General features: G+C 35.1%; 2 protein-coding genes across 11 annotated transcripts in view; one reads left to right on the forward strand and one right to left on the reverse strand.

The window, feature by feature from the left end:
• LOC129801797 (protein rogdi) overlaps positions 1-14,791 on the forward strand; it is a 163,976-nt gene that overhangs the window by 125,142 nt on the left and 24,043 nt on the right. The window lies entirely within an intron of this gene.
• LOC129801790 (RNA-binding protein Musashi homolog Rbp6) overlaps positions 1-14,791 on the reverse strand; it is a 179,569-nt gene that overhangs the window by 53,191 nt on the left and 111,587 nt on the right. For all 10 annotated transcript variants that reach the window (XM_055847117.1, XM_055847116.1, XM_055847118.1 and 7 more), the window contains 2 exons: positions 5,092-5,174; positions 4,924-5,008 (listed from right to left, as the gene is read on the reverse strand). In XM_055847117.1, the coding sequence (XP_055703092.1) occupies positions 4,924-5,008; positions 5,092-5,174 (168 nt within the window). The remainder of the gene's footprint in view (positions 1-4,923; positions 5,009-5,091; positions 5,175-14,791) is intronic.

The raw sequence follows: 14,791 nt of genomic DNA on the forward strand, positions 1-14,791 counted from the left end.
TACTATCGTCACTAATATTCTTTTTACGAAAAACTGAAAAAAAGAAAAACGCACTACATTGATGGTTATATATTATGCTTTGTAGTAATTTTTATAAAAATTTGGTATATAATAAATATTTCATTTTCTGCCAACCTTAATTGACTATAAGAAAATAAAATTCGTATAACTAAAACTGCACTCTTTTTTTTTAAATAAATAGTAATAGAGTGCATTGACATCAAATCTAAAATTGATTCTCTATACTAATTGAGATCAATTAATTAACAAAAATACTATAGCCATAAATATTTTTTTCACTAATATATATTTTTTATTTCAATAAGAAAATGTTCAGCTTGGTTTTCTATTTACTCAGGAAGGGCGTCCAAGAATTTAATACTTTAAATTCTTTCACTATTTTGCGATCTCTCCATCAGTAGTCACTCTATTCTTTCGATGATCTGCTCTAGAATTTATCTTTTAATCTCACACAGTTTTAAAAGTAATTTAAAAGAAATATGTAAATTGTTCGTACAGTTACAACTATAGTAAAAAATCTAATTCCTTTTTTCTGATTAAGTAATTTTTTAAAAGAAATTATAATAAAAAAAGTAAAACATTATTACTTTCCTAAGAAATTCTGACTTATTTATCACTAAAATCTGTAAAAGTATTGTAATTTAAGGATTTTGTATAATTCACTAAATTAACTAAGCTTTCGCATTATTGGACTTTAAAATTGAACGGATTATTTAATGATGTGTTCACTTTCATGTTACTTTGGAAACTGATTAAAAAAAAAATAACTTGTAAAAATCTACAGGATATTTTTATTCGTTTTTTTTTTCTTCTTTGTCTGAGATATTATTAATGATGGTTTACTTATATCATCAGCTAAGACACTGATTTGATGTAAATTATTTCACAAAATTCGACTGTTTTGTTTTTGGGAGAGGGATTTTTTTTGTAGAAATACTTTTTTTTTCTATCAAAAGTTTTTCAATGTCAATTGACTGGAAAATGCCACCACTTCGAGCGAATAATTACTACCACGACGCCACAATCTATGGATGGAATTAATAGAGATCTCAAAAGAGACACTTTGGCTTTAATTTGTGCTGAAGACAAATTTAAAAAAGGGTATGAAATTAAGTAAAGCGCTCAAATAGTTATATATTTAAAAATTAATGAAGAAACATTTTAAAATACTACAAAAACATGAATAAATAAAACATTTATCCATAGATTGGATAAATGTTTAAAGATAAAATAAAAAGAGTAATCGAGAAAACCGTAGAGTGACGATGCAAATACATATTTCATATCTGGAGAAAAACTAATCTCATCTTATTGGCAATTCTCTGAAAAATTTATTGATGATTTTATCAGGCAATAAAAACGAAAAACCCAAACACTCCATCACATGAAACTATCAATTTCATACCAAAATAGCATTATTTTCACATTGATATCTAAATATATGAAAATAAAACGATCATGAATCGCTTATGATTTTCAAAATTTCAAGCTTTAATCAAAAAGGAAATTTCCTGTCAAGTGCTCATCCCTATGAGAGGACAATGTCATCCCCTAAAAGTGTTGAGTATATTTCATTAACTTCACAAGATTTTCATCAAATGTTCCTCCACTCATAGTCAACTTTTCCTCATCTTTTTCCGGGTTGAGCTCAACCCCCATACCGCCATGATCGAGAGGAACTTTCCACCCTTGGAGTTGAGGGGAAAAACTTGTGAGATAATCTGGAAGACATCTTGAGAAGTTTCGCTGAAGGAAAAGTGGGTGAAATTGCCGGAAATGCGGGAGCCAGAAAGTTGACTCTCTCTCTCTTCTTCTCACTCGTACCCACGAAAAGAAGGACGAGGTTGGAATTGGCTTAGATGAGAATATTTTCTGGGGTACCAAATAAAAACACATTTAGAAGTGTTTGTGGTGACGAGAAAATCCCCACATTGATGACACTGAGGTTGCAAACACATAAATCACAAGTATAAATGATTTGGGGAAGGATCCATATTTGTTTAAAAATAAAAAAAAACAACATTGAAAGATATTTTTGAAGAACAACAGTAGAAACTTTTTAATTTAGCACTAGAATAGTTGTAGATTTTGAGAATTTTGTAATATTCACACAAAGTAGATGATATAAAACGTTAAGGGTTAATGTAATTTTTGCTAAATTGACTTTTTAACTGAACAACGTCCAAACGTTTAAAAGGAACCTCGATCCTAGAAGGACTAGAACTAGATTTCGAAAACTCTCAATTTCAAACAGATATTTGTAGAGAAAATGTGATTTCGTATTTTATGTAAAGATGTTTTCAAAATTGCTTATGAGAATGAGCGAGATGGCTATATCTAGATCGCATTCACTGTCACTGCTTTTACTGAAATGTCGAAAATATGATTATAAAACAAAAGTTATTACGCGTTGGTCATAATGTCCAGTGCTCAATAACTTTTGTTCGTAAATATGTTTTTAAATTTTCTTATGAGAGTGAGCGAGATATCTAGATAATGCCCGAAGCACAAGAACTTTTTTGTTTACTCACTCTCATAGGAAGTTTCGAAAATGTGTCTGCATCTGCAAGATAAAAGTTATTGTGCGGTCCTTATAATGCTAGCGCGTACAATTACTATTGTTTTATAAACATGTTTACAAAAATTACGTATGACACTGAGCGAAATGACTAATGTCCAACGCACAATAACTTTTGTTTTGTAAACATGTTTTCGACATTTCAATGAGAGTCAGTGAGAACTAGATCTAATCATCTCGCTTATTATCATAAGAAATTTTGAAAACATGTTTACAAACAAAAGTTATTGTGCGCTGGACATAATGTGCCCATATATAGTACACTATAATTTTTGTTTTGCATACATGTTTTTAACATTTTAGTAAGAGTGAATGAAATCTAGATCTAGTCATCTCGCTCACTCTCATAGAAATTTTTGAAAACATATTTGCAAACAAAAGTTATTGTGCACTGGGCATAATGCCCAATATACAGCAACTTTTGTTTTGTAAATATTCTTCGAAATTGAATGTCAGTGTGAGCTAGTATATGTCTAGTTATAGTTCTCATTCACTCTCACTGAAATGTCAAAAATATGTTTACAATACAAATGGGGTATTATACCCAACGCACAATAACTTTTGTTTGTAAATATGTTTTCAAAATTTCCATTAAGAGAGAGCGAGATGACTAGATCTAGATCTCACTCACTCTCATTGAAATGTCAAAAACATGTTTACTAAACAAAAGTTATTATGCGTTGGGCATTATGCCCAACGCACAATAACTTTTGCTTTGTAAACATGTTTTTGACATTTCAGTGAGAGTGAATGAAACATAGATCTAGTCATCTCGCTCATTTTCATGGGAAATTTTGAAAACATGTTTACAAACAAAAGTTATTGTGCTTTGGTCATTATGCTCAGCGCACAATAATTTTGTTTTGTAAACATGTTTTCAAAATTTCCTATGAGAGAGAGCGAGGTAACTAGATCTCGGTTTCATTCACTCTCATTGAATTGTCAAAAACATTTTTTCAAAACAAAAGTTATTGTGCGTTGGGCATTATGCTCAGCGCACAATAACTTTTGTTTGTAAATATGTTTTCAAAATTTCCTATGGGAGTGAGCGAGATGACTTGATCTAGATCTCACTCACTCTCACTGAAATGTCAAAAACATGTTTACAAAACAAAAGTTATTGTGCGTTGGGCATTACGCGTTGGATATAAAACTATATTTCAGTTGTCAAACAAATTTTACAATTCTAAAATGATTATTGTGTTGCTCATAATAAAAAGGAGGTTTTCACTGGCAAAAAATTACACAATTTACTTCGTACTATATGTCAAAGTATAAAATCTTTGGACATTTTGATACCTTCGAGGTTAAGTCCAAATATCAAGATTATTTTTCATTCCAATGTGAAATTTGTATAACGAATTTTACTTTATAACTTGAACAGATTTATATGATTACACCTACCACATTTACTATGTCAGATATAGATAAATTGTGTCATAAAAGAGAAATTGTCAAAAAAAATTTATAAAAATAAGTTGCGTAGAGTTTTGATTTTGGAAAATGTTAGAAACTTCCTAACTCAAACTATATGCTATTATTAAATAAAATTTAATTAATCGAAATTCTAAAAAAAAATATAAAAAGTCAAATTGAAAATAATCCTAATCATGTCAATTAGTCCTATTTTTAAAGATGGTTTTATTAGATGTATCGTAATCAGTATAGTAGTGAAATCTTTGATTGCTATTTAACTCACGAAAATATACGTGAATGAATGAAATTTGGGAAAAAAGTAATTTATCTGAAAGGTGGCCTCATAATGTGCCGGGAAAGAAATCTTCCACCGGCACGAGGCGCCATTCATGGTCGCGGTAACTGTGTTATCACCGTGGCTCCTGTGGCCGTGGGTCACAAACCGAGAGTTGCGGCAGCAGAAGCTGCAGTCGGAACGGGATAGAGAGCAGATACATCCAGACCAGGGACACTCAATAGGTCTCCCAAGGGGTAAGTGAGGGTCGCAGTGGCGCGTGGCGGCTGCTGCGTCGCGGCGGCAACTGCGGGTGCAAAGTGCGGAGTGGCATGTGCTCCACGCAATGTCGCCGCGGCCGCAGACGCCGCAATGAGCCGTTTGTATGAGATTGCGGCGTCATAGAGAGGCTGCGACGTGGTGGCATAGTGTAAGAGGGGTGAGGAAGAGGATGAGGGTGCAGTGAAGGGAATAATGTGGTGTGTGGCAGCGGCGGCGGCGGCGGCTGCTGCGGCAGCGGCTTGCTGCTGGCCAGACACCGGCAAAGGGTACGGGGTGTAGCGCAAAGTGGCTGTCGGCGCCCCGACAGTCCCGATGGACACCGAGGGCGCACCACTCAGCACGACTAACTCACCATAAGTTCCTCTTCCCGCGGCACGTGTCTTAGCCAAATTGGCCGGAAGCATCACCTCCTTGGGTTGCGCCTTCTTGCACTCCACCTGGAATGTAAAATATAAATTTATTGAAATATTCTGCCATATACCGTACTTAATTGTTTGAGCATTTGATTGAGAAAACTTACCATTTTATTGTTGATCTCGTGGAAGTGAATCTCACATACTTTGTCTACTACGTCTTCACTTTGAAATGTGACAAAACCAAAACCTGCAAATATAAGAAAAAGTTCTCATTTAAGTATATCTATATATTGTACAAAAATTTATAAAAGAAGCACTTCACAAGAATATTGTACGTTCAAAAAATCCGCCGCTTGAAATTTACCGGCGCAAGCTTCTCGGCACCATAATTCATTGGGAAACATAAGTTACACATCTTTGGTCTGCCAAACCCACCCACTGTCAATAATTTACGCAAGCTTAGGAATTATCCCTCTTTGGTTAATCAATAAAAATGACTGGAGTAACCCCTAAATCTTTTCTGGTGAATCATGTGAGAACTTCTCTCGTATTTTTTACCCACGGAAAACGAAAGGACAAGAATACTATATATGGGAAGATATTTTAGGTGCTAGAGTGAGATAGACCATTTCTGCACAGCTAGTAAAATTGAAATAAAAGTTGTGGTATGAGTAGCACAAAAAAAAATACCACATAAAATATGTAAGCGAGTGTGTCAGCAGAAATCTATATCGCATTTTCATAGTGAAATATTAAATCTCATAATATGGTCGTAAAGGCGGTCCGGTATAATCGCGTCGAAGCATCCTGAGTATGTCTTGTGCAGGCTATATACCCTTGTCTCTGGTCCCATACTCAGCTAGAGAATTGCGTAACTCCCCCAAATACATATATACGATAATCCTCTATGCGTTGTCCTCCCCAGCCACCATTCTCCTCCCCCACCCCACCCTCTCTCTCTCTCTCTCTCTTACTCAGATTCTCACCAAAAAGCTCAGACGAAAGCTCCAAACTCTGCTCAAGATTTTCCTTGAGCAATTTCAGCCGCCGACCGTATGTGATGATGATGTTGTGCCAGTAAATAAATAACCCGAGCTGTCACCATCACATCTCTTGGTTCGTCATTTAATGATAATAACAATTATTTTCCATGATATACACAATTTGCTGTCTACTTACTATCGCAGGCACGCATCGCTCATGAAAATTACATCCGAAACGCTGTAGAATTTCATCCGCATAGAAAACCTCGAGAGATTTCATTAAATGAGCCTCCAAAGAGAGTAAACACTGCGACAAGAATGTAGGATGATGTGTGTTTAAGATTTCAATAAAGACGCTTGGGAAAATCATGAAAAAATCGCATATTTTCGCTTGATGGCATTGCAAACCTTATCCTGTCCGGTCAGTGGATAATGACATGACCCAAAACTTTCAGAATGTTAGTATAATAGGGCAAGTGTGCCAAATTTCGGCAGAGTTACATGCAAGCTCCAAAGTCTCAAGTTGGAAATGTAATTATTTTTAATATAAATTGAATTTATTTGTTACCTTTTTATAAGGAGTGTTTCTTGGAACCTTTGTGGACAGTCTATCGTTTTTATTTTCTCTAAAATCATTTTTATTACTTTTTAAAATGAATAAATATGTAGACATTGCATTGGTGGCCTATTTCGGCCACCTTCATTTTCATAGTTCCTGGCCCTTCCGGAATTCTTCCAATGTTTCTTTCAGATCATCTTACTCGTTGAAGTGACATTTTTGTTATTCTTTTGCATTGTATAATCTGAAGAGTATGCAAAAACTAAAACTTCATTGATATTCGAGAAACAAAAAATGTGGTCGAAATTGCAAGCTGGGCGGAATTTAACACACTTACCCTATCAGAAAACCAAATCATTGAATTTATAATTTGAAAGATCTACCTGAAAAGTTGTTAATCTCCATTTGATAATCTCTTGGCTGATTTGAATTGTCCCACAATTGGTAATTTTAAAGGAAATTTTCCCTAGCATTATAGACAGAAACATAAATGTTTTTTTTTTTTTTCAAAAACATATTTTTAACGAAAATGGCTTCTAGTGCGTAGACGCTATAGTAGGACTCAAGATATACATGCATGGACGGAAAAACAGCACAGCATTAATTCTAAGAAAACGTCTTATATGTTTATGTAGATATGACGCAATTTTGAGTTTTCGGATAAAAGCGAATATTTCAAGGTCAAAAATAAGGTCCCTTTCACTAGTAGAGTGTCAATTCACACTACATGGGATAGTAATTGGGGAATAAAGACACAGTAAACTCTCACAAATTCGGTCAGTCAGCATTGAAATGGCATCTGAATAATGAGAACAAGCGCCTGGAAAGTTGGCCTTTTTATATGGAGCTATTTGAAACCAATTCCTAAATTGATCTCGGACTCAGCTCACCGTGCTCCAAGAAAAAATTTTATTTAAACAAAAATTTAGTATATTTATCTCTCCATACGGAAAGGTATCTTATAATACGGGAAAACTTCTCACTTTTTAAGTATTTAGCATAACGATCACGAGTGCAGAAAAATTCCCATACGCATTTGTATTTGAAAGTAAGAAATTGGCTTCAATTTTGTAGGCCACTCGCCGGGGACTAGAATGAGAAATTTCGATCGTGAAACTATTTGAATTCCAACGATTTTTATTTATCTTCTGCACTCATATAAAATTTACATTCCCTCATTATTATTGTAAATTCCACGAATAGACACAATACAACTAAGAACAAACATACTAAATTTGAGTATATTTACTTCTGAGCATATTTTACGACTGAGTAGCGATCTCAGTGGCGCAATAGGCAAGACCATTGGGTCTTGGACGGATGACATCTCTGACTCGACTTTCATAGTTGAAAGTTCGAATCCCGCCCGGTGCAAGAAACTGAATGTCAGGAAAAGACATTTTCACTGTGATAAAACGTAACATAATGCACCGCCTCTGCACAAAAATTCCGGGGGCACGGAAGAAGCATCCATACCGTGGGAAAGGTGCTCCTGGGGTGGTTTACAATGGATTTAGCACATTCTTCCAACACGGCATTCCGTCTTCCAGCAAGATTTTGCAGCATGATTAGATTGTAATAAATATTATATATCCCGATACGATTACGACTGAGTTCAAAAGAAAAGAAATTGGGCGAGAGTGTATAATATATTGAAAAATCTAGGGTTTATACAATAATGTTTTTTTTTTTTTTTAATTCAAGCAATGAACTACAAAAATATGACATTGTTACAAAATGCTCATTAAACCGTAACCATCAAAAACCAATAACCCTTCAAAGTAATTCAAAAACCAAAAATGTAGATATGGCAGAGGTGCCAAGAAAAAACACTAAAATTCACATTGTTCTGGCTGGCGAATGATGCCAAAAATTTGAATACTGTGAAAGTACAAGCGGTAGTATTCATAGTTAATCACAATGATACTGTTGGGGATTTAAATGGAAGTGGATTTGCATCCCCAAAAACTTTCCTCTCCTCCCATTCCACCCATCTCCAAGCAATTTAATTTAAATTCGAATGTTTCGTGGGGAAAACGCGTTAGTTTTGCCTCCAAAGTGCCATTTATTTGTGAAATCACACATGAAAGTTGTTGTCTGTGTGTGGAAAATATTTGAGAAGGGTGGAAAACCCTAATCCCATTAAAATTATATACAAATTTTACTTTATTATAGGCGAGTGGTGTATTAATAATCTTTCTCCTTTGGCGCAAAATCCACCTACCAATCCTCTTCATCTCCACCCCCTCTTCCCATCATCCCCATCACCTAAAACATCGTGATGCTTTCTCCCACAGTCATTTAATACCACGAACGAATCTGTGCAGTGGAATAAACTGATAGGAGAAAACTCCCACATAATTCCAATTCACAATTTAATTATTTGTTTATCAACACCGAAATATTCGTCTTTCCTTCGTCACTTCCTCCATCCGAAACTCCTTCAACTCTGTAAATTACCCTTGCACTGTATTAATTTACATCATTTGCGGAGGGATTGGTGGATAACAATTTGGGGTCTCCATGATTGGATAATTCTAGGGGTGGTTTGGAAGGTAGATTAACGAAGAAAAAAAAATCAACAATTATTTTCCAGGGTGGTTTTCACTCGAGATATTTGGGGGAGATTTTCTTGGTAATCCAACCTCTAGGTTTTCTCGGTTTTCTGTTTGATGAAGTTTCAAAAACAAGCAACAACAAATAAGATAACCTCTTTAGTGATTTATTTATTGAAATTGGATTTAGAACTACAATCAGTGAGCTTTATTTTATAGATAATATTTTTAAGTATAATCCTAATTTATTTAAGAAAATCTAAGAGAAGCTTTTGTAGCTTTTGTAGAAGCCTTGATGGAGCTCACCTAAATAAAGCTTTTTATGATCTAAAGAAGAATTGGAGAACTGAAGGTGCCACCCATTTTTCACTTCACGAGTGTGAACCGTCCACGGCGACTAGTATTCAATCACTAAAGACTGAGGACAGTTACCTAACAGTAAGAATGCCAAACCAACCTTTCAGTTGGTTCCATCAGATTTAATTCAGATTTCCATCAGTTTTTGACTAAGTCGTCGCTCGACTGGCTCGACTTAAGTCGTAAGTGGTGTCTAGGACATTAGAGATATGCGGTTTTGAGCAAAGGTGATAGTTATGGATTTTTTTTAGGTTAGTTGGTATTCAAATTGACATAATAAGTGTCCTCAGTGTGGCACTGGTTCTCCCTAATGGCTCTACACAGTACAGAAAATTATCTCCATATTTGACAGTTTCTAAAGCGTGTCCACGTTAAGTTTGTACCCAAAAAAAAAACTTTAAAAATGAAGTCTACATAATATTAAAAAAAGAAAAATATTATTTGAAACTTTAATTCATTGTAGATTTATTAGATAAGGTAAAGTGCCCTCAAGTCGACCGGTTCCTCAATTCGACCGGTAGAATTATTTATTATTTTTTTTTATATTTGCACTAATATTTGGAGTATGATCTAACATTAATAGGCTAATTATTCCATAAATAAATACGAATCAGTGACAATTTTATAGAAATTCACCATTAAAACATTCAAATATTCACCACCGGTCGAGTTGAGAAACCGGTCGACTCGAGGGCACTTTACCTTATATTAGTTTTTTTTATTCAAGTATTTGATTGACGAAATCTCGAATCTTCTTCTTGAGTCCTCCCATCAAGGTCTGTACAAGATCATCACCGCGGTTCTTAGTTTTTTCATTCCATTTTTTCTTGAAGTCCTCGGTGTTCTCGACGCGTTTAGCCTTCTTCTTTAGATCGTATTTGATAATAGTCCAATATGTTTCAACTGGACGGAGATTTGGGGTGTTTGGCGGATTCATCTCCTTGGGTACATGACGAACGTCGTTCTCCTCGTACCATTCTCTGATTTCTTTTGAGTAATGGCAAGACGCCAAATCTGGCCAGAAGATCGGGGGTATGCCATGGCATCTGTACAGAGGCAACAGGCGCTTTTGAAGGCACGCCATGATGTAAATTGACGAGTTCATGAAGAACGCCTTGCTCTCACGTCCACATGAGCAGATCGCTATACAAACAATGTATTTTTTTGGAAACTTCACAATTTTTGTACCTGTACTTTTTCTTACATCCTGTGCGAGAATTTGTGGTGTAATATTGCTGTCCTGGTAATTGTTTGAAGTCTCCTTTTACGTTTGTTTCATAATCCATCAAGATGCACCCACTAAAGCCAAACATCATCTTATTGTGCAGCCTTCGAGTTCGTGTTTTAACTGACTGACTTTGTGCATCCGTGCGATGAGGGGCTGCTTGGGCCTTAAAAGTCGACAGTCCATTCCTCTGTTTTATTTTGTGCACAAGACAGCTTTTTAGACAGTTAAATTTTTTAGCCATATCCCTCACAGATGTCAAAAGATTGTTCGTGTAGTCCATGATCACCCTTTTCTCTAAATCTCGATCTTCAATACCCCGATTTTTTCCACATCAAGGTTTCTAGGCAGTAGTTTTACTGTCGAGGAATCGAAGAATCACACTCCGGGCGGTCTGACGTAAGGTACTTGTGAGTTTTCCAATGTCCCCGTAATTGATTCCAGGATTTTTTTAGATGTACACGGTCAGTTCCCTTTCTTTTCCATTATTATTTCGTATCTCAGTGAAAAATGAACAGAATTTAATGAGACTTTCGAACGAAAATGCGGAGCTAGTGACATCTGTCATAAAACTATCAAATCATTTGGAACAATTTTGTCGTGGACACGCTTTACAATAAGCTTAGACAATTTGCTTGAATATGGACATAAATTTCTCTAGTGTATAGAGATAGAGGCCATAAAATCGCACTTATTGTTGTAAAGAAATCTACTCCTCGGAGAGGAGTATCGTAGCAAGATTACCCAAGATAATCAGAAGCTGAAGATGCAGACTAGAAAGACTGCTAAGGGTTCTGGGAGAATTCCTATTTTTATAGTTTTATAGCTGCCTTTTAAATCTTTATAAAACAAATTAAAACCGAAAACTTATTTTCTAACCCCAAGTTGCAAACATCCCAAAGTCACCTGGTAATAATTTCAGCTATCGTAAGTACGGGTGTCTTTGACACCCTCCTGTTCGTAATCTTTTCTTTAAGGGAGACTGGGGCAAAAAGTCACAAATTGAAAATTTGAAAATTCAATATCTTCCAAGATAAAAGAGATAGCGGCTTAAATTTTTTTCCATAGACCTTCTTCAAAGTTGTAGGTTTCTTAGAATTCGATCAAGGAATTCAGAAAATAAAAAATATTGAAATTTTTAGCCCTATTTTTGAAATGTTTTCCTTACAACAATTTACCCACTTATTCTTCAAAATGAATGCACTAAATAATTTGGATTCTTTGAATACGAAACCACTATCCATTTAAGAATTTTACAAAGATTCTTTTCTCCAGAAATCCTTTAATTAAAAATGACCACTTGGGGTAAAAAGTAACAAAAGGTAGGGAGCAAAAAGTAGCAAAGACCGAAGCAATTTCTGATGTCTCACGGCGAGAAGAAACGTCATTTCCGCATCTCGACGCTTTTTGTGTGCATTTGTCAAACGATTAGCAGTGTCTTGTGTGTTTTCTTTAATAGCTTGAAAAGCGCTTTTCTCGTTCAGATAGTGAAAACTGTGTTTTAAAAAGGTGTAGAGGAATAAATTTCCTATGAAAATATGTCACCTAGCTATTTTTTTTAATTTATGAAATCCCGTAATAAAGCAAATCAAAATGTGATAATATCCCATACCCGGTACTATTTGCCCCAGCATTTTTGAAAATGGTCACAAAATTACCTTTTAGAAAACAGCTCGATATAAATGTATTTCCTTACAAAATAGAGGAAAATAACTTTCACAAAGTTATAGAGCAGTAAATTTCCTATAAAACTGCACTAATTAGAAATTTCTGGGGCACTAGGGTAGCTTGTAAAAAAAATAAAATATTCGTTTTGTGACTTTTTGCTCCAGTCTCCCCTACTTCTAGAACTTAAGGATTGTCTTTACCGTCTTTACCGATCCAATATACCATGTTTGATCGGTGAGAACTGCTCTTAAGTATTAGAATTTATTAAAGAAAAGCTTACGAACAGGAGGGTGTCAAAGTCACCAGCAGGGGACAAAGTTACCAGCACTAACTGTACCATGTGATAAGTTTATTTAGGTTTTTCGCTTACTGTCTTGTTGGAGTCAGCAAAGAGGCTCTTCTTGCCTACAACTTGAGAAGCACATGCATCGTTAAAATATTTAAAAATGGTCTACGAAGCAATTGCAGAGGATTAAGTACGCTATCAAAATATGTCAAATGGATATTTCGTTCTTACATCGGAGCCCATAATAAAGACAATTAATATGACAAAAATTACCCTATTAACTTCGCCAATATTTGCCTCAGCATTTTTGAGAACTTTCACAAAATCAACTTTTAGAAAATGATTGGAAACGCACATTTCTCTACGAGTTGGAGAAAACTAGTCCCCTACAGTGTTGTAGAGAGGAAACTTTCTCATGAAAATGTACTGCTTGAAAATTTCTCATGTCTACTAAAATAAAAATAAATAAAATTTGCACAAGTTTTCTCTTACTATTTGATAAGAGAAAGATTATGGAGAGAGAGGTGAGAAGTTCAGAAAGCTGATATTTTTTAGGACTTATTACCAAAAGTATCAATGATTTTTTAAACTATTTTTTATGGTAAGTGTGCTAAATTTCGGCATAGTTGCATGCAAGCATCAAAGTCTCAAGTTTCAAATGTAATATTTTTAATACAAATTGATTTTTTTATTCTTTCTTTCGTAAGAGTGTTGCTTGGAACCTTGTAAAGAGTTTACCGTCTTTATTTACGCTAAAATCATTCTTAATACATTTTAAAATGAATAAAAATATAGACATAGCTTTGGTGCCCTATTTCGGCCACCTTCATTCTCATAGTTTTCCTTGCCCTTCGGGAATTCTTCCAATATTCCAAAAAGTTAATGGAAATTCGAGGAACAAAAAATGTGGCCGAAATTGCAAGCTGGCCGGAATTTGGCGCACTTACCCTATATTGTTTTAAACCTATTTAGTTTCTCTTAAGTAAGATTATTTGAAGAGTAAGTCACATTCCTCATTATAAATATCCCAAACATTTTATAATTTGTTAAAATCATGCATGATACCCTATATATCTGGCAGTATCCATAGTCTTCTAACAGATACAAAATACTATGAGGTATAGAATTTTCAAAATTGAAGGAAAGAGATCCATCAATATGAAAAAGCATTAATAATTCTAGCTTCTTTTTGCTAAATTAATTACAGATGTTGAATAAAATTTTGAGGTTAAGTGCGGAACGTAAATAAAGTTTGTCGGAGGGATCCTTTTGACAGCTGTCAAGGGTTCAAAAGTTTATCTGAGGGGTGTAGATTAGAGTTAGAAAATTGTCTATCTGGCGGAGTAATTAATTTTCGTCCTTCCTCTCTATTCCCGCACTCATACCAAATTGCACGAACGGATAAAAATGTAATAAGAAGTGTGATTGCGGGAATTAAATCTCCAACTTTGGTGTTTTCTGTGGGGGAAAATAGAAATCTCCCAGTCGATTATCTCTTCTACTCTCACTCTCTTTCTCCTCCTTTGTTTGTGTTGTGTATAAAATTTCTTATCCAGCACACGCAATAATAATTATCAGAGTGTGTATGCGTGGGGGATCATCAATCACCAATTCTCACTCCTCTATGGCATCCCCAAAAGAAAGCTTATGAGTGTGTACCGGAGCTTTTCTCGGGGTCGAAAGGGCAGAAGACATTTTGTGAGCTTTTCGAATACACAAAAGGGAAAAAATTGCCCCTGTAAATATTTCAGATGTAATTTTTCCCTGTGCCTAATGATTTGTTGCTACATTTAGTGGGCTAAATTATTGTATTTTTCGCCATGCTCCTCGCCAAAGAAAACCCCTAAGTGGAATGGGAGGTTGGGGACTTTTTCGCCCTCATCTTTCTCTCTACGTTCTCGCTGTTTTTTGCCGCCTTTTTCCCTCCATTGACCCTTCAGTGATTGTTGTGAAAAGCACCACGTTTCTGCCCCAAATAATTGGTTGATGATGGAAAAGAGCGAGTCAGAGAGAGTGCGGAGCTTAGACGAAATAACGAGAAAAAAAGGAGGGCATACATATTTTTCGTCCAGGAAAACCACATAATGAAAAGCTTTCTAGCCGAGCTTTGTTTCACTGACATAGAAATTTAGGGGTATAGGAAAAAAAAATAACAAGAGACAACACTGAAAAGATTTATCGATTTTCATTTCACGCCTGTAATTCATGGTTTTGATCATTCATGCTCATTA

The sequence above is a fragment of the Phlebotomus papatasi genome, chromosome 2 (genome assembly GCF_024763615.1).
Source record: "Phlebotomus papatasi isolate M1 chromosome 2, Ppap_2.1, whole genome shotgun sequence".
In the NCBI taxonomy this organism is placed as follows: domain Eukaryota; kingdom Metazoa; phylum Arthropoda; class Insecta; order Diptera; family Psychodidae; genus Phlebotomus; species Phlebotomus papatasi.